This window comes from Schistocerca nitens, chromosome 1, assembly GCF_023898315.1.
Source record: "Schistocerca nitens isolate TAMUIC-IGC-003100 chromosome 1, iqSchNite1.1, whole genome shotgun sequence".
Taxonomy (NCBI): domain Eukaryota; kingdom Metazoa; phylum Arthropoda; class Insecta; order Orthoptera; family Acrididae; genus Schistocerca; species Schistocerca nitens.
Window position 1 is genome coordinate 569,811,309 of NC_064614.1, and position 25,430 is coordinate 569,836,738.

The 25,430-nt window shown below is 36.8% G+C and overlaps 1 protein-coding gene across 1 annotated transcript in view; it reads right to left on the reverse strand.

Moving 5' to 3' along the window:
- Nucleotides 1–203: 203 nt before the first annotated feature.
- LOC126254906 (protein unc-13 homolog 4B-like) overlaps nt 204–25,430 on the reverse strand; it is a 142,262-nt gene continuing 117,035 nt past the window's right edge. Inside the window, exons 10-12 of the mRNA XM_049955348.1 lie at nt 20,113–20,236; nt 1,222–1,418; nt 204–896 (exon numbers count right to left, since the gene is read on the reverse strand). Coding sequence (XP_049811305.1) covers nt 808–896; nt 1,222–1,418; nt 20,113–20,236 — 410 coding nt within the window. The 3' untranslated portion in view covers nt 204–807. The remainder of the gene's footprint in view (nt 897–1,221; nt 1,419–20,112; nt 20,237–25,430) is intronic.

Sequence of the window (25,430 nt, forward strand, 5' to 3'; positions counted from 1 at the left end):
GTATTTTCAAAAGTATAACTGACTGATCTTGATAAGATATTCAACTAAATGGTTGTTCTACAGAGAAATACAAACATTAAGAACTTGTATTTCATTAAAGTTCATGGAAGCTGAATAATGATACATTTTTCATCTCAGGAGATATTTAATATTTGCATGAAAGTTATATTTCTTTTAAGTTCAGATTTTTACAGTACTAGATAATAGTAAAGCATCTAGTTCCACAAGTATACTTCTGGTGAAAATTTTTTTATTTATGTACAAGAATTGTTAAAATTTGTAAAAAATACAAAATGTATTATAAATATCACATTAAGAAGCACCTTTGTGCTTTCATCGCACAATAATACTGAATTGGAGTATCATCTCCTACACTGTGTTCCACAAAAATGTCTTGTACTGAAAGTAACATATTCACACAATTTGGTGTTGGGAACAATTGTTCTTCAAAACTTACAACAGTAATAACTTCCAGCACTCTTGCAGCACTAAGAAATAGTTGACTGAATGAACCACATTGTGGCATTTGTAATTCATTTCTGGAGCAATAGATGTTCATATCTTGAGGCCAGTCACTAGTTTATCAGTGTGTTGTGTACTGAACACAAAATTTTCACAAAATTTGGTGTTGATAGCAACTGTTCTTCAAAGCTTATAACAATAGTAACTTCCCACACTCTTGCAGCAATATAAAATACTAGACAAAATGGACCAAATGTTATTCATTTCTGAGCTACAGATTTCATGTACTGAGGTCAGTTACCAGTGTATCAACACTATAACTCTGTTAGCATTTTTAATGAGGTTTCATTGTTTGAGTTTTAGCTTCTCCTTCTTCATAAATTTCTTTATCTTCTCACTTTTACAGTCTTTTAGAGCCTGAAATGAATAACTCCCTGAAAAAAATGGAGAAGGAACTATATGACTCAAGTAAATATAATTGACAGATAATTTTGTTTACAAATCCTGCTTAAAATAAGTAAGAGAAGAATTTTTGAATAAAGTTGTCTTTTGTTCATGTGCTTAATATATTTAAACTGCTCACTGATGGCACAACTGATACTAAAAATTATACATGTAAATTTCAAAATTTTAAAAACTTTATTTTCTGTTACTTATGCAATTGATGCTTTTTAGATTTATGTCTGAGTTTAACTTCTCACATTTGTACCAAGAATATGAAGAATTTGCTTAAACTGCAATGGTAAAACAATACTGTACCAGTTGATATTGGTCGCGTTAATCTTAAAAGCTGCTGCTGCACTGTTATCTGTGGGTATTCACTGAGAGATGGTATTTGAGAGAGCAGCACAAATGTCTCGCCCAAGAAAGTTCCACTCATTGTAAATATGCTACTGCTTTTTAGAGTGAACCTAATGACTGCATTATTGATATTGCATTGTTCTGTTGTGAGATCACTGGAAAAGAAAAATATAGATGAGCTCTCATACACACAATATGTTTAGTGACAGACATTCCACTTTTAAAGAATATTCCCAGGAAAATACTATTACTGCATAAGGAACAGAAAGACTCAAAACTCTATTGAGAAGAATATGTCAATCACATATGTGAAAAAAATATCTCGGGTGACATATACTTGAAACTAGTGAGCTTGGAGTGCCTTAGAGTGACATACGTTGGGCTATTACAGTCACATATTTCATATGGTCTGATTATATGGGTGCACTCCCCTCACATCAAGAACATTTGGAAATTACAAAAAAAGTCTTACACATAATATGTAAAAGAGGTCATAGGGAGCACTGTCGTCCTCTTTTTTTCCAGGCTCAGAATACTCAAAATTATAAATTTATACATTTATGTGTCTGTACTCTATATTAAAAATAATATTTCAGAGTTCATTGCCAGAGGGGAAATACATGAACATAACACCAGAGCTAAGGGTAATTTAGACATAATGGTACATCTAAATTACCCTTAGCTCTGGTGTTATGTTCATGTATTTCCCCTCTGGCAATGAATTCTGAAATATTAGCAAGAACAGGAAATTCCCACAAAGTAAACCCATTCAAAATGGTCAATAAACTGCCAATTCTATGGATATAAATTTTTTTAAAAAATAAGGTGGTACAGCTGGCTGTCAGATCATCCATTTTATGACATTAAAGATTTCTTTGAGATTTCTGAGGAGCATATTAGCATTTCAAAGTTTTTTGTAGTTAAACATATTGTTGTATGCTTTGGTTAAGATGTGTGTAATTACATAGTGTATACAATACACTATGTACAAGGTATACTTTACTATACTATAGTATATTATAGTATAGCTTATTGCATTAACTTTTAGAAACTATTGTGCTGTAATCTGTTACACTGCCATGCTTTAAATATATACTATAGTGTAATGATGTTAGTTTATTTTATTATTATGCTTCTACTACTACATCCTGTATGGCAAAGCCAATGTCATTGTAAAATGATTTATGGTGAATAAAATTCTCAAATTCTTTGATTCTTGAATTCTTGTACCTGTCACGCCAATATTCAAGGGCAAATACTGTTCTGGAAACTTTTATTATGTGGTCGGTCTCACACAGTGTGTGCCCAACCGAGGTTGGTTTCTCCACATTCCCCAATCTCAAATACCATTTATGTTCAGTGATCCTAGTGTTGATGGATTGTCCAGCTGTTTCCAACACAGATTTTCCTTTGTGTACAGGGTACACAGTATATTCCCAACATTGTAAGTTAGTCCCTTTTGTGCTTTACTGATCTGAGACAATCTGTCATCTTATTGACCACTTTTTAAATAGTATTTATGTCATATTTGAACAATATAGGGCCGAATCTGTCCATCATTCTAGAGATGTGTGGCAGAAAGGCCACAACCAACACTGCTTCTCCCGATGCATCACTTTGCTGAGTTTCAGATTTTGTGATGCTTTTTATGCAACTGTTTGAGTACCTATTACTCCTCAAATGGCTTCAAAGTGTTGCATCTCACATCTGAGGTACTGTGGCTTACACATTTGTCTTGCATGCATTACGAACTTATTAATTATCTCTCTTTGCTGGCTTGGGCAATGGCTTGCCAGTCTGTGTGGGTATTGGTCCCTGTGTGTCAGTTTTCAATAGATGCTGTATCCCAGGTTCTCCCCATTTCCCATAACCAGAATATCTAAAAAGGGTAGCTGTTGGTCTTTTTCTACCTCCATAGTAAATTTTGTGTTGGCTTGGAGGCAGATCAAATGTCTAAGGAATTCAGTGAGCTGTTTCTTACCAAGACTCCACACAACAAAGGTGTCATTAATCTGTCTGTGGTACACCTTAGGTTTACGGTGTTCTAAGTCTAGTGCCTGTGCCTGTGTTTTGAAATGTTACATGAAGAACATGGCCACCACTGGACTGAGTGGATTGCCCATGGTGACGCCTTCCGGCTATTCATAGAAATTGGCATTCCACATGAAATAGCTCACAGTAAGACATGCATGAAAGAACTTGGTGATGTCATGCAAGAAAATGGAAGCAATACTCTGTGGAATATAAGTGAGTGGCACTTTTGTACACACAGAAACAGCATCAAACTAAACCAAGATGTCACTTGCTCCAGTTGCAGTTTCATAAGCTTCAATGAAATGTTGAGTGTCCTTTACATATGTGTCAGTCTTTCCCACATGTGGCTGAAGCAGAGGCCAAATGTTTTTCTAGTTTATATGTCAGTGAGCCATGAGTGCTTATGATTGGTCTTAGTGGAATATTATCTTTGTGGATTTTTGGTAATCCATACAGCCAAGGAGGCAGAACCTCTGTGATGTGAAGGCACTTCTGTAGATCCCCTGAGAGAGAAGATTCCTTGATTAACTGTTTTATTTCCATGTAATCCATTGCTCATATCTTTGCATAGTTTTCACCAGGTCATTGGGTCAAATAGGTCCCAATCCTTCTGATCATAATCTTCAGTCTTCATTAAAATGGTCACATTTTCCTTATCAGCAGACAGTACTAAAATATTCTTGCAGTGTTAAAGTTCTTGATAGCTTGAACTCTTCTTTTTGCAGGTTGTAGTGTGATGGTTTGCTTGGCACAATACCCTGGCAGTTTAAGGGGATATTTCCTCAGTTTTTCACAAGGAAGGGTCCAGATTGCCACTTCTGTGTTGGCAATCACATCCTTCATAGTCACATCCTTCATAGGTACAGTTCTGTGGATGACAGCTAAATTCACTCTATTTTGAAGGATAGTCTGTTCCTCTGATGTCAATGACCATTCACTGAGGTTGACTCCTGTGCACGACAGGCCAGGAAATGACATGTCAATCTGCTTCCCACATCTTGCAAACTATTTCTTCTGTTGCTCTGTGCAGCAGTTGAGTTCATTTTGCATGCTCTTGTGAGTGATGCTGTCTATCTTATGCCAGTCATCTCAGTGCATGCTGCCCCTTTTTTTTCTGTTGTGGTGCCACACCAAAGTTCCTAATCACCACCACTACAAGGAATACTGCTATCTTTGATATTACAACATAGCAATTTTGTACTCCTCATTTATTGCTGGCTTCTCAAAATTTTGAAGGTGAATGCACCTTTTCTCTGGATGAAGTATTAGCCATTGTTGGCTTCAGCACAGAGTGGTCATGTACAGTCATGTCATGGATAAACAGTATGATGAATTTTCTAGAAAGTATAATTAAGAGTTGAAATTATTACATCAGTTACTAGGAGAAAAGTGTTTGAGCAATCCAGTTATTTGATGGAAAGACAGAGGGGATTAGTTCTGAGATTTCTGACTGAAACCGTATCATGTTCATGAATCAGTAACTTTCATGGAAGAATCTATTAACATTAGAACATAAATGAAAAGGGCTCTGTGATCAGTGATTACTGGTTTTATTTGTGTGGAAACACATTGTAGCAATTGTTACTTCAGTATGAATGTGAAATGAGCTTAACTGTTTACACATTACTGGATGAGTTGAGGAACTGTTAGGAAAATTTGAAACATGCTAAAGAGACAACAAAACAAAATTATCTGACTCGTACTGTTATTATTTCAAAGTGACATTTTCCATTTTTTCAACTGAATAACTTTAATATTTAAAACATACAAGACACATGTGTTTCAATTAGGCACAAGGTCAGATTTATTTTGTGACAAAGCAGTCTCTCAATAAAGCCGCCAAACTCATGTCTGATGACAAAGGTAAATGTATTACATCTGACAATTATGGCAGGATGTAGTTTACATTTTATCACTTTAGACAACTGCTTTTTTGGTGAAGAATAGGGAGGTGATATGGAATAATGAGTATTGAACAATAAAGTGATGTGTCTGCAAGTGGAGAGAGTGACAAGAGTGGATCATCACCAATAGAATTGCAGGTGAAACAGAATCTATACCATCTCAGATTGCAGTGGTTTGAGATGAGAAGAATATTCAGCTTCTTGAATTGAAGTGGTTTGAGATGACCATCTCCACAAGGTAGTTGTGCAGTTTTCAGCATCAAACCACAACACAACAACCAACAGACACAGCAAAAATTGGAAGTGCTGAAATAATGGCAATTCTGAATAGTTTGAAATTGCAGCTCAAGGCAACACTTTAGAATCATTTACTGTGTGATGAATCTTGTGTGCAGAAAGTTAGTTAGGCTTGTGTTTTGTGCTTTTGACTCTTAAGTGTAAAAATGTCAATGGAAAAGGAGCAAACCAGCAGATAAGATTGTGGAAAATCAGCTTGATAAAGAGGGAGATTGAGTGTGATAATACAGGGTTCAAAGATTCTGATTTTGAAGATGTGAGTAAAGGAGACATGAAGCTAGTGGTGGAATTAAGCAAGAGCAAAATATCAGTTCCTCAGATACAAAAACAGGAAGAGAGAAAGTGAATCCTGACTAGTAGTAAAATCGAGCATCAGTTGCTCCTAGTTATCAGTCAGTTACATACAGTAGCACTGTTAAACCCGATAGAAGAAAACACAAAAGAAAACTCAAGAACACAGAAAGAAATCTAGAGAGGATGCCAATTTATTTATGGAAAGTCAAGAGAAATTTGCAAAAGAATTAAAAGTAAGTCAAAAAGAATTTGCAAAGGAATTAATGAAGGAATAAAAGGAGGAACTTAAATCAGAGTTTCAGGAAAACCAAGAGAAAATTGTGAATGAAATGAAACCTGCATTGAAGGAGGGTTGAGAGGAAATGGCAAAGATATGTGAGGAGAGACAAGAAGAGAAAAATGCAGATGTATGAAATGAAATGCAAAAAGCACCTACTATTCTTATGGAATGTTCATTACCAATGGAGTTGCAGGTGGAAGTAACATCAGACAAGGGTTTTATAATTCAGATATCTGGTTTTGACCTCAGTTTGTCATACAGAATGACTGATACTGCAATCTCAAATGACAAAACAACTAGTACATGCACAGACAGTGATAATACTTAACTGAATGCTAAAATCTTTGGTATGAATTCAAATGACTTCAGTGGATAAGGAATGTACTTTAAAAAGGGATACTCATACAGAGGACATGAAGAATATTATTGCAGAAGAGCTGAAGCAGACTGTTACAAAACAAAAACAAGATTTTGAGAGAAATGTCAGAGTTCATTAGATCGCCAGAAGAAACTTTGAAAGTATGTTGTTTGGGAAGCAAGAAGCAATCATATTCAGTATTTTGGCAAAAGGAATTAGGAAGGCCTCTGTATTTTGAAGTAAGCTTTAAGGAAAATAATATTGTATGCGGGGCAACTCTATGGCTACAGCTTGAAATTCATGATCTTCCACCAACTGAAACTGTAGACCAGGTGTGAAGAAGATTCACAGAAAACAAGACAGAGAAGAAGTCAAGAGGAAATGCAACTGAAGGGAACAAGAGAAGAGACAATTACCACTGCAAATATATGTGAGAAAACTATGGCTTGCCAGTTTATGGACAGAAACATAGAAAGGAATGGAATGAGAGGAGAGAATGGCCAAGGTCAACCATGCATGCATACATGGTGTGAAGTCAAATAGGCAGAGCTGAAGTAGTGTATTGTTCTTTGTTTGTTTACAAGGATGTAAACATGGAAGAGAAGATGCAAAATGAGGGAGACGAGGTTTGCAATGATGCACTGCGCATGTTGTAGGCCTGCAAGAAGACTGAATCGTACTCACAAATTGCAGGCGTGTCAGATGTTTACAAAAAGTGAGTTATTTAGTACTCTGGATCATTTGTATTAATGCTAGCACTAGCAGCAGTGTAGACTGTCAGCAGAATTTTTCTTCTTATGGCATTTTACAATTGTCGCACTTAAAAAGTAGGAGTGTTATGCCCTATGCATGATCAATTTTTGTTGGTGTACGAATGCTGAGCCATGCTATTTGTTAGCGTGCTTGCGTTTTTCTGGCATCAGAGTCCAGTGGCACCCCACCCTCTACTGCCTCTACAGAGAGTGAACAGTGCAGTAGGGCTTGCATTCATGCCATTCACTTTTCGCAGCCTGCTCTTGCAGCTGCTGGTTGCTGACCAGCTGCCAGCAACCAAAAACAACAGCTATTGCCTCCTGCCATGAAGCAACTATTAATGTCTGTCATGCTCAGTTTGCATTATCAGCAGAAATGAAGTGTTAAAATCAGCTGCTACAGCCACCTATCAGCGAGTGTGGACACTGTTCAAACTGTTGCACAGAAAAGTAAAAGTAAAAGGGTTTTGTTGCAGGTAACTAATCAAAATCTTGTATTTTCTTATATTAGAAACTTATTTTTTCAAATTTTTAATACAAATTTTTCTGGCTGTCTTACATTACCCCAACACAAATAATTTTTTATCAATTTTTTTATATCACGGTAATTAATGTACTTGAACTTGAGGACATGTTGTTTGCTGTAGATGTATAAATTTTTAAGATGCTGTACCATGTTAGGGAAAGAGTTTGTAACTAACTAGGTTCCAGTTTAATGAAAGTTTACATTCTTTTAATTTCTTCTATGTACTGAGCAGTAGCTATAGATAGAGGGTGTCCATAATTACAGTTCCAGTTTCAAAATGCTGTAGAAAGAGAACCACTGTTTAGAATGATGTCAAATATGAATAGCATATTATTGATACAGAGGGAAACATCATGGGAAAAAATTAATGAAAATTTGACCAATAGAGGGTGCATTATGTGTCAGAATATGCAATCAACAAAATGCAGCATATGGCTGTTCCTCAGTTTCTGTCTGAGGCAGTAACATGACTGTCTCCATGAAGGATCATGCACTGCTTGTAAAGCTCTTTTATGAGAATGGTGGCTGTGCACCAGTAGCCCTGCAGAATTTCTGGATGCTGAAGGGTTTGAGAAGAGGTTACAAAATGTTCAGTACCTGCCAAGCATCTGGAGAAAAGATTACAAAGTTAAGAAGGACAATTCTTGTGAAGTGTAATGTGGCAGAGGGAGGAAAGCAGTTGATATGACATCTGTCGAAGATGTGGCCACAACACTGTAGGAGGTGTCAAGCAGTGGTGTGTAAAAATGCAGTGCACAGGGAACTGCCCAAATGTTGGAGGTGCCTGCAGTCAAGGTGCATAACATCCTATGAAATATCCTGCATCACTTTCCATACAAAGTTACCCATGTTTAGGAGTTGTTTTCCACTGAGCTGCTTGCTGGACAAATGTTCACTCAGGAATTTCTTGCTTATATGGATGTGTACAATCAATGGTGGTGGAATGTTTTGTGGACAGATGAAGCCCATTTCCATCTCCAAGGGCATGTTAATGTCTAGAATTGTGGAATATGGGCAACAGAAAATCCACACACACACATCGACTGGTACCACTCCTTTCTGCAAATGTAGCTGTGTGGTGCAAGTTGAGGACACCATTTATCATAGGGCAGTATTTCTTTCAGGAGATGAGTCCTGCAGGTCCTGTTACCTGTGTCATCACCGGTAAGTGTTATGAATCTTTCATGCAGCAATGTCATTCCAACTGCTCAAAAGCATGAATGTGTGCATTGGATCATTTTTATGCAAGATGACATACGTCTGCATGCTCCACAGCAAGTAAAGCAGCTGCTACAGAGGCATTTCAAAAGTGGTAGAATTATCAGCCACCATTTCCCTACATCCTGGCCATCCACATCACCTGATCTTAATCTGTGTGACTTCTGACAGTGGGGTTATCTGAAAGATGTTGTGTTCAGTACTACAACAATAAAAGTAGCTGAACTAAAGGCAAGCATTGTGTAACACATTCTGAACATGGCCTTGAGATATTCCCATCTGCTGTGGAACATGCTGTTTCTCAGTTGCAGCTTGTGGCAGAAAATGGTGGACAGCATATTGAAGAAGTCTTGCACCAGTCTCACAACAATTAGAAACTGTTACCATTTTGCTTTTCATGCAGTTTTTGGCCCCAGGACAATTAAAAACCAATGTCATTTTGCTTTTTATGCAGTGTTTGGCCTCATGACAACGAAAACCTATTTTTCCATCCGATGTGATACAACTTTACCATGGTGGATGGGCTTTCCTAACTAACAGTACCACAGTATCACAAATGTTGACTGCTGAACTTGTGCAGTCATGCATATTCAGTATTGAACAGTATGGGTGGTGTGATGAGAAAGTCAAGCCATAGCCCTCATACTGCAATTCATTTACATTAAGACATAGTGCAATCTACTGGTAAAATTTTCATTTCTTTTTCCATGATGTTGCGCCCTGAATAATAATACACTGTTCAAATTTGACATCATTCTGAGCAGTCATTCTCTTTCTAAAGCATTTTGAAAATGGAACTTTGCACCTGTCTAAAACATGACATGTCTTCTTTACAGGAAGTTCCAATCTGTCCTTTCCTACATTGCCGAACTTTAGTTATGTACAATCTGTATAATAATATTCCTTTTGCATAGACAGATCAATGTGTGTACACAAAAGACAACTGAAGTATCATAAAGGCTGAGGTTATGAAAGTATGCCTGAAAGAGATAAAGTTCATGTACTAGTACAATCAAGAAGTAGAAAAAAAGAGGTACACAATTTTTTAATTGTATGAGACCTGATAATATTGTAATACCACTGTTTTTCATGCAACCTGTGCCCATAACACCCAGTCTTTGATGCAGTAATATTGTACTCCTTACTTATTGTTGGCTTCTGGAATTTTTGAAGCTGATCAAGCCTTTTCTCTGGAGGAAGCATTGTCTTGCAACACAACATCAAGAATGCCGCAGTAGTACTGACCATGGGCCAAGTTAATGTGGAGTGAGTCATTGTTGGGCTTCAGTATGGAACAATTATGCACAGCTTTGTCTCAGATAAGTAGTATGAAGAATTTTATAGAAAGCATAATTAAGAGCTAAATGTGTTATATCAGTTTGTAAGAGAAAAATGTTTGAGTAATTCAGTTATTTTGCAGGAAAGCGTACAGGACTAAATGTGAGATTTATGGTTGAAACAGTACCATGTTCATGAATCTGCAACTTTCATGGAGAAACATACTGATGGTAGAACACAAATGAAAAGTCTCTTGTGACCCATTGTAACATGTTTAATTAATATGGAAATGCAATATAACAATTCATTATGAATGTGAAGCAAGCTTCACTACTGCCACACGATTGGATGAGTTTATGCATTGCTTGGGAAGTGTGTTACATGCTAAAGGGACCATAAAAAAGTAATTTGACATGCACTGTTATTATTTCAAAGTGACTTTTTCAACTGAATAACTTTAATGTTTGAAAAATATAAAAGACACACATTCGTATTAGTCACATGTTCAGGTTTATTTTGTAATGAAGCATGTTCTCTCAGTAAAGCTGTCTAACTTGAGTCTGATAGCCATAAGAAAATTCATTAACAGTCTCAAGAGACATGGACAGATTTGTTACACCACACAGACACATCAAATGTACGAGCTTTTCTTCGTGAATGAATTCATACAACACGGAGAGATTTGGCAAGAACAGATGAGCTACTTTTGGACAGTTTTTATCAAATAAGTGGCAGCATGAACTGAGACAACTAGGATATGGTTGACAGCTTCACTCACAGGAGCATGCAGAACAAATTTGACTGTAGCATCAAGCAACAGGAGAAAAAATTTGCAAGATATGGAAAGAAGATCTACAAGTTGATTCCAATCATATCACACACAGTGGTCAACCTCAGTGAATGACCACTGACATCAGAGGGACTGCCTGTCCCTCAAAATGGAGGGAATTTTGGTATTGTCCCCAGAACTTTACCTGTTGAGAAAATCATTGCTAATATCAAAGTGGCCGTCCGGGTCATTCCTTGTGAAAAATCTGAGAAAACGTGATATGAAACAGTCAGGATATTGTGTTGAGCAAAACTACCAGCTTGAAACCTGAAAAAAGAAGTGTTGCAAGTTATCATGAGCCTTAACAGCTACAAGGATACATCAGTAGTGCCTGCCAATAAGGAAAATGTTACTTAAAATGAAGACCAAAGATTATGAGGAAAAGATTTGGGACCTATTAGATTCGACAATGTACTGAAGGCATAGATCCAATGCAGCAGATCACAGGGTATATGACTCACTTAAGGTGGCTTCTCTCTTGGCAGACCTATATAGAATACTGTATGTCACAGAAGTCATATCATCTTGGTTGTATGGATTAAGACGGATGATAAAAACTCCTGGCTCACTGATGTATAAAGTGGTGTAACACTAGGCCTCTCTACTTCAGCTACACATAGGAAATACTGACACATACATAAAGAATTTGGGACATTTCACTGAGAAACTGAAGAAAGTAAAACTGGACGAAGCAATGTTTGGCCAGCTTTGACATTTTTTCTTTGTTTACAAAAGTGGCACTAGGTGATTCCATGGAGACTATCAATTCCCTTTTCCTGCATGACATCACCAAGGTCTTTCATGAACGTCTTACCACAAGCTATTTCATGTGGAATGTTGATTTCTATAAACAGTTGGAAGGTGTCACCATGGGTAATCCACTCAGTCCAGTGGGACAATTTCTTCAAGTAACATTTTGAAAGACTTGCTCTGGACTTTGAATCTTGTAAATATAAGGTGTAGTACAGGCACATTAGTGACAACTTTGTTGTATGGGGTTGTAGTGAGGAATGGCTTGGTGACTTCCTTTACTTCTGAACAGTCTCCATGCAAATATAAAATTTACTATGGAGGTAGTAAATGACCAACTAGATGTGCTGGTTATGAGGAAAGGGGAAAACATGGGACACAGCATGTATCGAAAACTGACACAAAATGACAAACCATCACCTAAGCCAGAAAAAAGGGGATGACTCTCAATGATTCAAAGACAAGCATTATGTCAGCCACAGTGCCTCAGACAATGCAACACCTGAAAATCATTCTGAGGAGTAATGGGTACTGAACCAGTTGCGTAAGAAGTGTCGCAAAATGTATCACTCAGGGAAGTGCCATGTTGGAAGAAGAAAAGTCTGGATGGCTTCTCTGGCATACATTTCACGGTCAGAGACAAAACTGGCTGTATATTGTGCAAACATGGCATAAAAACTCATTACAACCAAGAAGATCAAAGGGTGTAGCAGATTGGCAAAGAGCAAAAGGGACCAACTTACAGTGTTGGAAATGTATCATATATCTGTACATGTGGGAAAATCTATGTTGGATTGATTGGAAATCCATAACACCAGGGTCACTGAATATAAACCATATTTTAGGTTGGGACAGGTGGAGTAATCACCCATGGCAGAGCATGCACATGTGAAACTGATGACATAATAAAATTTGCCAACACAGAATTTCTTGCTGTTGAGAACTACCACAACCACTTCTTCAGAGAAGCCATAATATCCATAAATGTGATAACAGCTTCAGCAAGAGAAACTGATATGGTGAATGGATCCTGGATTCCTGTGCTGCAGTGCATGAATGTTGCAGGCAGCATGGATGGGGAGAAGCCCTCAGACATTGGTACAATAGGTACATAAGATCTGTAGCTGCAAGTTCCATTTCAGTCAGCTAGCAGCAATAGAGGGTGAAGCTTTGACAATACCACCCAGCGATACTTGTGAAACTTAAGAAAAATCATCAAAGAAATTTTCACCAAAGAACTTGAGATTGAAGCCAATAGACAGTTTGTCATTAAATATATTGCCTGATGAAAAAGCGAGGTACCCAGAACATATGATCAGGTTTCAGTGCAACTTCATACACATACACACCATTGGTGAATATTTTGACTAGAATTGCAATTCTCTGTGGCAGATAGAATGGCCAACAGAGTGCATTAGTGTTGTTCACATTTAGGACTGATACGATATATATGGGGCATAATCTATGTCAGATGTTGGTGGATCATTGTGAAGGACATGACGGTACCATGTAATTGTGTGAGAGTGTTTTATCAGCATCTCATAGGAGTTTTAGAGGGCCTCATTGTAGTCAAATTGTGCAATATCTAAATTTGTGGGGCACTGGAGTGTGAGAGTGGCTCAAAAAGTTTGACTTCAATGGAACATGAGGGCAGACATGCTTGTCAAGATTCTGGCTGAACATATCTGACCACCACAATGGAGGATCACCATATTCTGCACCAAGAACATCAAAACCCCTTCACAGCTGCACTTGCCATCCAAGAACCAGTAATGGGCTCCATGCAACCTTCTGTGTTATCCTATGTCATTGGTCAGAGACTAGCAACAGCCAGACTAGGGAATTATCATGTCATGGTTAGGCTGCCGTTGACACCGCAAAACAAATGGTTGAGTTTGGAGTGGCACCATGAACAGGCAGCATGCACTGCTGATGAATGTCCTGCATTGTCTTTAGTGATGAATCATAGTTCTGCACGACCCTAGATAGCCATTATTGTTGAGTGTGGTGCCTCCCTGAAGAGGTCCCATTCTTCCTATGTTTTTGAGAGGCACAATGATATTACTCCAGGAGAACATCAGGTAGGACTTCAGGTCACAGCTGTTAATGATGACACAATGGTATGGTTCAGGTATCCTGTGTCGTCATGCATTAATTCTCATGCAACACAATCATTTTGCCATTTTTCAACTGGGCAATGCTTACCGACACATGTCACATGTCTGTATGAAATAGACAAAGTATAATACCTACTAAAAAGAAAGGTATCTACCATATGAATATGTATGGAAGAGAGCAACAGTTAATGACAATGATAAAACGTGGATTACCTTAAAAACCTCTTAAATTGTTCATATGACCCTTGGCTATACTCTTCCCTCCAGTCATTTGCATCTTAATCCTTACATGTTCCAACACTGGATTTCTATTTTCATTTCATGTGTCTCTCATTCACACTGTGCCATCCCAGTTTTGTGACAGATAGTAGTATGACTCCACATTTGCCATTACTGCTGATACAAAAACCTCTCTCCTCTCCTACTTCTCAGTAGATTCCTAAATCCTCCTTGCCTAGCACATTATGATGGTCCACAATGCCCCAATCGTCTCTCTTAATTCATGCACATCTATCTGGAGAATCAATCATAAACAATCTCTTCATGTCATCTCCATACAATTTCATCAGTTTCAGCAACAGCTTCACATCCAGTTTCTGCAATCCCACCTTTTTCTTCCATATCTGAGGTTTCAACAGTCCTTTTTTGTAGCATATTTCAATGGATTCTGTAAATGTATGGAGTCAGATTTTATATCTCTGCTATAATGACACAAAGATATTCTGGAAAATGAACATTATGCCCACAATCATCATGGGCTATCACAAAACAATTAATAGATTTAACATTTATTGACATGAAGCAACAGCTTTGTCTCAAGAGACAAAATAAGATGTTTCTTAGTCATGCAATTAGCCTTCATCCTGCACATTTCCTTCTGCTTTCATTGATTTGCCATTAACAACATAAAAATCTCCATCACACCCTAAAAGAGTCTTCACAATAATTTACCTGCTAATCCAATTTTCTTCAGCAGTCAGATTTCCAATTTGTTGCTTATTGTCTGCCATCATTGATTATTATGACGTTGTATAATGTCATGATGCTGTCAAAAGCATTTACAACTATCTCCGTTGATTACCACAGAACTTCAGTATTCTTGGCAGAAGCTATGCTGAGCTACTATGCCAGAATACTTTCACAGACTTTGTACATTTCAAAGCACAGTTTCATCTTCAGAGCTTCAGGTGAATCTCGAAGGACCTTCACTATAAATGTGACAGAAATATATGTCTGTGAATTTTACTGACTTCTGTTGCATTTATCTGTGATTTTTGCTGATTTATGTTACACATGGAATTACACTGAAGCATCTTCCATATTCTATGGTGAATTTAATGGAAAATGAAGAGGGCACAAGCGCAGGGCCTTACCTCTTAGGGGCCCCCAGAAACTCAAAACTCACAAAACTTTTTTTGAGTAACCTTGATCAGATTACTGAATGTGATGAGATAATTAACAAGTCTGCAAAATAAAAACCATGAACAAATATTGTATAAGTATTTTCAGATGTTATTTCTGTAATATTTTATAATTTTTATTCGGTTTTCTGTCCTGTTATGTTGTAGGAGGATACATAATGATTCAGACAGAACTTGTACTTGGTGTGATGAATTACAGCTTGTACAGAACAGGGAACAATGTAAGCTAATGCAGATGAACAGTCAATTACTCCTGTAATGTTCAAATACAGTATTAATAGTGTGCTGCCTAAACACTGACTTTAATTAAATATCTAGGTTTGAAGTTGCAAAACAATATGGCATGGAAGGAGCATGTAAGGCTTGTTATAGGTAAGGCAGCCTAAACACTGACTTTAATTAAATATCTAGGTTTGAAGTTGCAAAACAATATGACATGGAAGGAGGATGTAAGGCTTGTTATAGGTAAGGCAAATGTTTGGTTCATCTATAAAGGAGACCACATACAGAACACTTACATTATCCATTCTTCAATATTGCTTGAGTATTTGAGACCCCACCTATCTGGATAAAAGGAAGACATTGAAGGGATTTGTTACCAGTAGTTTTGATCAACACCTAAGTATTACAGAAATATTCAGTGGACTCAAATGGGAATCCCTGAAAGGAAGAAGACATACTTTTTGCAAAACACTCTTGAGAAAGTTTAGAGAGCTGGCATTTGCAACTGACTGCAGAACAATTCCACTGCCAGCAATATACATCTCACATAAGGACCATGAAGATAAGATAAATCAGGGCGCATATAGAAGCATTTTTCACCCACTCCATTTGTATTTGGAGCAGTGTATGTAGATGTATATGTAAACATTAACATACTTCTACAGTTTTGAAAAAGAAGAAGCTACTGAAAAATTACATAAAAGCAAAATGTAGATGGGAATGTTTCATTCCACCTTTTAGGAATATTCTTTCACCATTATGAAGACACTAGGCTTTTCTATATAACTTTTGTTACTGACTTCCAACATGCTTATATTTTCACATTCGAAAAATGTGTACTGTTTTACTGTACTTCTGAAAGTAACTGGGATATCCTACTGAAGCATGAGCATGAAAAACTGGTACAAAATAATAGGTAACACCTGTATCTATTCTCTGGACAAGTTATCTTACAATGCATGGCAGAGTGTCTTCATGTTGCTATGGTCACTGCCCCATTTGTTGTTCCAATCATTAATAGTAAACTGGAAGAATGACTGATATTAAGCCTCTTTATTAAGTAAAATCTCTCTAATTTTACCTTTGTGGCCTTTTTGTGAGATACATGGAGGAGAAAATGATATGTCGACAGACTCTTCAAGGAAATTACATTCTCACATTCTCAAAACCTTAACACTATAAAGCACACTGTGTTGCACAACATTCTATTACAAACTCATAAAAAAACATGCTGCTCTTCTTCGAATAGTCTCTGTTTCCTACATCAGCCCTCCTTCTAAGGGTCCCAGCAGGAGGGTGACTGCACTTCCTAAGGATTAGTTCAGTGAGACAAACTCTAACATCTATCTTTCCTACGATTAGTTTTTATTATAATCCAGTTTTTTAAGCTAGATGAACATATACTGTTGGTATAGTTTTAGATCTTGCAAAGGTTTTTGAGCTGGTCAACCATGCACTTCTCTAGCAGAAACTGAGGACATGCAGTATCATGTTCACATTTTTTGAACTCCTGTCTGCATACCTAAAAAGCCATAAACAAATAAATTATCAAAATGGGGAGAGAAAAATCAACAGTCAGTCTATGACTGAATCAGTAATGAATGACATGCCACAGGGGCCAAGACTGGGATCATTTATTTTTCTTGAGTATGTAAATAATATTGTACAACCTTCTAATTCCCATTTAATTACTTACACTGATGATGCCTCTGTGTTGTTTAACACTGACAACGAAAAGGATATAACGTATTTTTCAAAACATGGGGCATCAGAAGTAACCAAACATTTTAGTAACCAGATATTAAAAGTCAATTACACAAAATCATGGTTACTGTAACTGAAAGCAAATATGTTTAACATTTACTTTTATTTCCTTTTGTTATTATTTTTTGGTGAAAGCCCATAATTTTTGTTACATCTAAGTCCTTGACCATTCTCAGCCCATCTGTATACATACACACAGTTTGGAAAGAAGAAAGAAATGGTAGTTAATTGAAACCCTGAAGACCAAGCTGTGCTTCAAGGTATACACTCATGAATAAAATTTGCTACTGAAAGTGCAGTAGAGAGAGGTTATTGTGAAATTTTATATTTGCCAAGTTTACTTATTAGGGATTAAACAATATGGTGACCACTGTTAGGTAAGATTATGAAATAATACTGGATATGATGCAAATATATATTGACATTTCCCACCGTAATACATTTTCATGGTGCCCATAATGGCTATTCCTGGGAAGGACCAAGACAGTAAAATGAATGGAAAATATTCTAATATATTTGTCATTTTGTGTAATCACTTCCATGTGAGAGAAATGTGTCCATGCTAACAAGCAAACAGAGTAGTTTCAAATGAAACAGTTCATGGCTTGCAGCAAAGCATGGTCAGACCTGTCTCACTTTCATCTTTATTCACAACAAAAGCAGTCATTATCATTATGGCCCCAAAAGGATATCTGAAAGTACTTTCTGGAAATCAGTTGCTATGTTCTCTATGAAGGAGACCACATTGTTCCACATATGGAGAAGGGTGCCTGTCTTCTTTGATTCCTATGGAATTTTGGGTCAATGTTAGATACCTTTTTGCTTGCTTCATTTGCTATATTTTTATATTTTCTCCCTTATCAACTAAATTTAACGTCTTGTGTATTATCCTATGATTTCCACTAGGTGTTGTCTTGTTGACCAGTTGTTACTGCACTAACTTTACTATTTAACCTCTCAAAGATACTGATTCCTATTGCATTGCATTCCTTTCCCAGGTTTCAATTAGTCATTGCTTAATGCTTTCTTTGAAATTCTCAAGACTATCTGATTTTTCAACTTTTTAATTTCATACATCTCCAGATTCACTGACTTTACTCTGCATTTCATAACTAATATTATCCATCTGAAACTGTCCAGAGATCTCTTCCTCATATAAAAAATACCCATTCCTATTGCATTGCATTCCTTTCCCATGTTTCAATTAGTCATTGCTTAATGCTTTCTTTGAAATCCTCAGTACTATCTGATTTTTCAGCTTTTTAATTTTATATGTCTCCAGATTCACTGACTTTACTCTGCATTTCATAACTAATATTATCCATCTGAAACTGTCCAATGTTTCCAGATCTCTCCCTCATATAAAAACTTTCCTCATAACTCTTAAACTGATTATAAGCAATGATTAAAGTGTGAATTGTGGGAAATTCTATCAAGTTGCTTCCCATTCATTCCATTTTCCTACTATTTTTCTTTCTGTTATTTATCAAATCTGAGTTACTTAAGACTGTTAAATTTTCATTTCCTTCAAAATACTCCAAATTTCTTTTATCTCCTCAGACATTTTTCCAGTATCTTCACCATCTGTGGAGTAAGTAGGCATATACAATTGTACTGCTGTGGTGGGTCATGGCTTTGTATCTGCCTTGACTATGATAATCTGTTATTCATACTGCTTGTTCTAGTTCACCTGCATTCCATTTTGTTGTTCATTATTACCTACTCCTACTATTTGATTTTGTGGTAATGGACTGACTTGACCAGAAATTCCTGTTCCTCCTCCCATTGCACTTTACTAATTACCACTATCTAACTTCAACCTATCTCTTTCTCTTTTCAGATTCTCTAACCTTCTCGCATGTTTAAGGTATCTAAAATTCCACATTCTGACCCCACAGTTTTCTGATGACAGCATTCTCCTGAGTAGTCTCTGCTTGGAGATACAAATGAGGGACTATTTTATCCCTGGAATATTCTACCTCAGAGAATGTCATCATTATTAACCCACACAATAAAATTGTGCGTTCTGAGGAAAGTGATGATTGTAATTTCCCCTTGCTTTCAGCCCTATCTGAGTACCAGCATAGCAAGGTCATTTGGCTAGTGTTACAAGGCCAGATCAGTAGATCATCCAAGATGTGCTGTTAACTGCTAAATAGGCTGCCAATCCTTGTCAGAAAGCATATATCAACCATTCTTTCCAAAGATATTCCTTCAATGTGGCTGCACCTATGGCTGTCTGTATCATTGAGACACATATGCCACCCCACAAAGGCAAGGTCCATGGTTCATATTTCATGCGCATCTTACAATGATCTCTTTCAGAATCTTAGAATTCTTACATTCACTTTCCAATATGCATACTTCTGAATTACTTCATAATTTTTTGAAGAAGGATATCTCTATTAATCAATTTTATACTGTAGATATTCAGCTGCAGTACTTGTTATTTAAAAATTACTTCCTACGTACTATTATGTAGATAACTATAGCCTTCAGTACCAACAATCATAATGAGATACATTCTCTTTGTGAGCGCTTTTGCTGACCAGTTCAGTATTGCTTTGGAGAGCCTTCTATGTAACGTATTTAGTGTGTGTAGCTGAGTATGGAAATTACTCTGATTTTATAATTTAAGTCCCAAATATTTTACTATCCCCCTTTTTTTCTTTTTTAAGAGGCCATCTGATGATCAACTGCTAAGAAGTTAAATCAGTTCTTGTACCACTTATGTATACTGAGGCTAAAAAACATAGTAAAAATTTTTTGATTGTGAGTTATATCATTCTCCCAATTAAAACTTACACATTGAATGTTTCATCAAATATGGGATATAATGTATTTCTCTGCACCTTAGTCTTCATCTTCCCAACAGACTTATATTTTTCTTTGGGAAGGAGTTGCATCTTTATATATGCATTGCAATTTGCTGAAACAAAGAGAAACAATTATAAAAGTTTCTGTAGAGAGCATTACAACAACATGTTTCAAAATTGCATCACCAAGCATGATAAATGTGATTGAAATTAAATTTCCAATATATATCAGAAACTTACAAAATACAAATGACTAAGATTACAAAAATGTTCTTAATTTCTGATTCTGAGAATCTAGTATGTTATAAAACTCCTACATGCTGTAATCAGAGTCTTTAAACATCACTGCATGAGAAAAGAGGTCTTGGATATGTTCCTCGAGAATCTCCAGTAATGTGACTTGTATGTGTACCCACAAGTCATCCACAATAATTTCTGAAGAACGATGACTAACAAGTTGGTAACGAATCGCGTACCAAACATATTTGATGAGCAACATGCCAAGCGAACATCTGGACCAAGTTACTTGTGAATGGGCACTGTCTTGCTGAAATATGATGTTTGGAGTTGCCTGAAGCAGGTTATAAAAAATGAAAGCTGTCTCAATGACATGCGCATTTATAGTTCAGCCCACAGCAAATGGTGTAAAGCAGCCAATGCAGACAGATCCATACCTATTCCAATACTCTTGTATTGAACCAAGTCTCTGGACAACATAGTATGCTCCATTATGGTTATGGCATGGTAGTTCAGTTGTCTCATGTTGTTCTCACATTCTGAGGTGTGCTGGTATGTCAACACCTTTACGCCTCACTCTCATCATATGTTTATGTTATGTCCTTTGATTTTAAGAAGGCATCGGCTGACTAGCACTCAGTTTCAAAGGTACAATTAATTTGATCACTGTTTAGTGCCTGAGAACACTATAGCATTGACCTAAAGAGGGCACTGCTGCACACTCATGTACTGTCTCTGAGCAATCTTAATCATTCCTGTGCACCCTGTTCTGTGCATTCTCTGAATTTAAAGTCATTTTGGACATTACTTCAGGATGTTACAATTTGCACAAACATTGGTACAATTAACTCTGTAGCACATTGTGGCTACTACAGTGGACAGCTGTTAACGGTCACTTCTTTGCCATTTTCAATCAGTCCTGAGGCCACAAATGTACACAATCAACTGCAATGGGCACTCCCTGCTGGTGTTGTGCTCTCCATGCATTTGCATCCTCATGTCTGATTGAAAACATCAGAGAAGAGACCATTAAAAGCTGTCCACTGCAGTGTGGTTTATCACTGAGTTACAACAAGTTCTACTTCTACATTTACCTCTACACTTTACAAACCACTATGACATGCATGGCAGAAGGTACATCCTGTTATGCCAGTTATTAGGGTTTCTTCCTGTTCCATTCACATATGGAGCATGGGAAAAATGATTATTTGGATGCCTCTGCACTTCACTAATTATTCTAATCTTATCCTCATAAACCTTTTGAGAATGATACGTAAGGGATTTAACATATTCCTAGAGTAATCATTCAAAGTCAGTTCTTCTCAGGATAGTTTATGTCTATCTACAAAAATCTTCCAGTTCAGTTCCTTCAGTATTTCTGTGACACTCTCCACAGATTAAGTAAGCCTGTGACCTTTTGTGCTTTTCTGTAAATGTTCAATATCCCCTGTTAGTTCTATCTGGTATGCATTACACCCATTTGAGCAATATTCTAGAACAGGTTGCACAAGTTTATTTGTAAACAATCTCCTTTGTAGACTGATTGCATATCCTCTTTATTCTACCAATAAACCAATGTCTGCCACCTGCTTTATCCACGACTGAATCTATGTGATCATTCCAATTAATACCTCTACAAAATGTTACACCCAGGTATTTGTAGGAGTTGGTTGATCCCAACAGTGACTCATTGGTATAAGTCATAGGATACTACATTTTTTTCATTTTGTGAAGCGCAAAATTTTACATTTGTGAACATTTAGAGCAAGCTGCCAATCTCTGCATCACTTTGAAATCTTATCAAGATCTGAATGAATATTTATGCAGCTTCTTTCAGATAGTGCTTCATTATAGAGAACTGCATCATCTGCAAAAGCCTGATTTTATTATTAAGATTGTCTGCAAAGTCATTAATACACAATGCGAATAGCAAGGGTCCCAACACACTTTCCTGGGGCATACTCAGAGTTACTTCTACATCTGACTATGAATCTCAAACCAAGGTAACATGCTGTGTTCTCCCTACCAACAAAATCCTCAATCCAGTCACAAATTTCACTTGATACCCCATATGATCATACTTTTGACATAAGCTTAGGTGTGGTACTTAGCAAAATGCTTTTCAGAAATCAATACTGAATTGACCTGATTGTGTTGATCCAAATCTTTCAGTATGTCATATGAGAAAAGTGTGAGTTGAGTTTCATACAATCAATGTTTTCGAAATCCATGCTGGTTGGCAATGGGGAAGTCATTTTGTTCAAGATACCTCATAATGTTTGAGTGTGGAATATGTTCCAAGATCCTACAACAAAATGATGTAAAGGATGGTGGATGGTAGTTTTGTGGATTTCTTCTGCTACCCTTCTTGTAAATGGGTGTGATCTGTGACTTTTTCCAATAACTGGGCATGGTTTTTTTGTTTAAGGGATCTATGGCAGATTATAGTTAGAAGAGGGGTTAACTCAGCCACAAATTCAGTACAAGATTGGACAGGGATACCATAGCCGCAAATTGAATATAGAATCTGACTGGAATTTTATCAGAGCCTGGAGCTTTGTTCAGTTTTAATGATTTCAGTTATTTCTCAACACCACTGACACTAATACTTATTTCATTGATCTTTTCAGTGGCATGAGGATTGGGCTGGCGCAATTTTAATGGGTTTTTCTTTGTAAAGGAATATTTGAAAATGGAGTTAAGCATTCAGCTTTTGCTTTACTACCCTCAATTTCCGTTCCTGTTTCATTCACTAGGGGCTGGACATTATGGGGCCACTAATAACGTAAAACATTAAACTCACATATTACAAGAAACAAAGATGTAAGCTTTGCTCCTTGAAACAGTGTTAATTTGAAAATGGAACTACAATAAAAAAGTACCAAAATGAAAATAAAAAAATACTTTTATTCTGTAACAAATGAAATTTATTTTTACAGTTCATATTTATAGCTGGGAGAATTACAAAAACACTGCTGTAGGCAGCAAGTTTTTGTATATGTACCAGGTGGTTATAATGAGAGTGTAGCTACTTACAGAGGTTTATTGTGGGCTGTAATTATTGTGTGGTGACAAAACTTGGTAGAAATACTAATGTAGAATTAGTATTAATTAAAGTTCTAGCCACCAGGTGCAAATGTGGCATTGTGAATGCAAGAAATATTTATAGAAATGTTTTGTTTTCATATGTATGTATTATGAACAGGACATAGGCAGAAAATGTCTAACAAGTGAGAAAGGCATATTGCTGATTTTCCTATTTACCACCACTTACACAGTTAGATCAACATGACCCCTAGAGACATTGACGAGATGCTGCATCTGTAAAATGATGTGAGCAAGTTGCTTTCAGCTTCAGATCAGGTAGAGACCAAGTGTGTCCATGGTAAACACATTCTTTTAGATACCCCAGAACCAAAAGTCACATGGATTCAGATCAGGTGATCCTGTAGGCCATGCATTTGGAAAATCTCTGGAGATAGCTCGTTCATGTAAAGTTGCATGAAACAGATATTTCACTGGTTGAGTGACATAAGCTATTGTTCCATCTTGCATGAAAACGGTGGCTTCCACACAGATGTGCTCTTCCAAAGCAGGAATCACACACTGTACAAGGAGGTGTCGATAATGTGCAGACGCCAAGGTACACCTGACAGGCCCTATGGGTGTATTGTCTTCATAGAAGAATGGACCAAGAATAAAGGTGCTTGTGAATCCACACTACACAGTCACATACAGTGAGTGCAATGACTCATTGTGCACAACATGTGACTTAACAGTACCACAAATTTGACAAGTCTGTGTATTCACTGTGCCCTTTAGTGTAAAATGTGCCTCATCACCCCATAGAATAGTGCCCTGCCACATCATCAATTTTGATCCAAGCCAGAAACTCAAGAGCAAATTCAGAATGTTGCTGCATCATTTGGATGTTGTACAGGCACCAGCACAAAGTAGACTGCGAAAATTACCATACTACTGACTACAGGATGGACAATTCTCATGACACTGCACAAGCACTAGCACCACCTAAGGCACATGCTGAACAGTCAGTTACAGCAACAGCAAACCTGTCAATAACTTCAACAGGATATGATGCCTTCCTCTTCCATGTGCCACATCAAACTCACCTGTGTTTTCAAATTTCATTATCATTTTCTTTAAACCATTTAATGAGATTGGGTCTCTCTTTAGACACCTCAGTTGCTGATACTCTTTCAATGTAGCACTGTAGTTGTTGCCATTCACAAAAAACAGTTGGACTAATAGCAAACAGTCTCTCTTCTCTGATAGTTATACTGTTCACTAATGTTACAGTTTGCCAAATGATATTATGGATGTCATACCATCATAAAAACTCTGTACAGTGCCAGATTTGGACCTTATGAACACAACTGGAACTAATTTTTTTCTAGTGTAAATTGCTTCCACATTAACACATTAGCACAGCTACAAAGTTGCACTACCATAAAATAATTACAGTCCACTGGGCCTCCGTGAGTAGCTGCACTTTAATTATAATCATGCGGTGTTTGAAACTGAATGTTTTATTTGACAAAAATCAAACAATGGAAAATCCAGGATGGAATCCAATTCATTTGGCGTGTTTACTAACTGCACACTGTGTACTAGTATTTCATGACAATTTCATGATACCTTTGTGAGTATACATGAAAACTATTTCCCTAAGAAATCAGTGAAATATAATTGTAAGAAACCATCTAAAAAGCCATGGCTTACTAAAGGGATAAAAATATCTTGTAAACAGAAAAGGGAAATGTATCTTATGGCTGGAATGAATAATGATCCAGAGGCAGTGATACATTATAAAAACTAGTGCACTGTATTAAGAAATGTTATTAACAAGTCCAGAAGTATGTGCATTATGTCTGAGATTAGTATCTCTGATAAGAAAATTAAAACAGTCTGGAATATTGATAAAAGGGAAACACGGCAACTGAGAACACAAGAAAATTGTATTTCTATCAAATGCAATGAAAAGCTTGTTAACAAAAAGTCTGAAGCAGGAAACATTTTTAATAATCATTTTTTTAACTGTTGTGGAGAAAA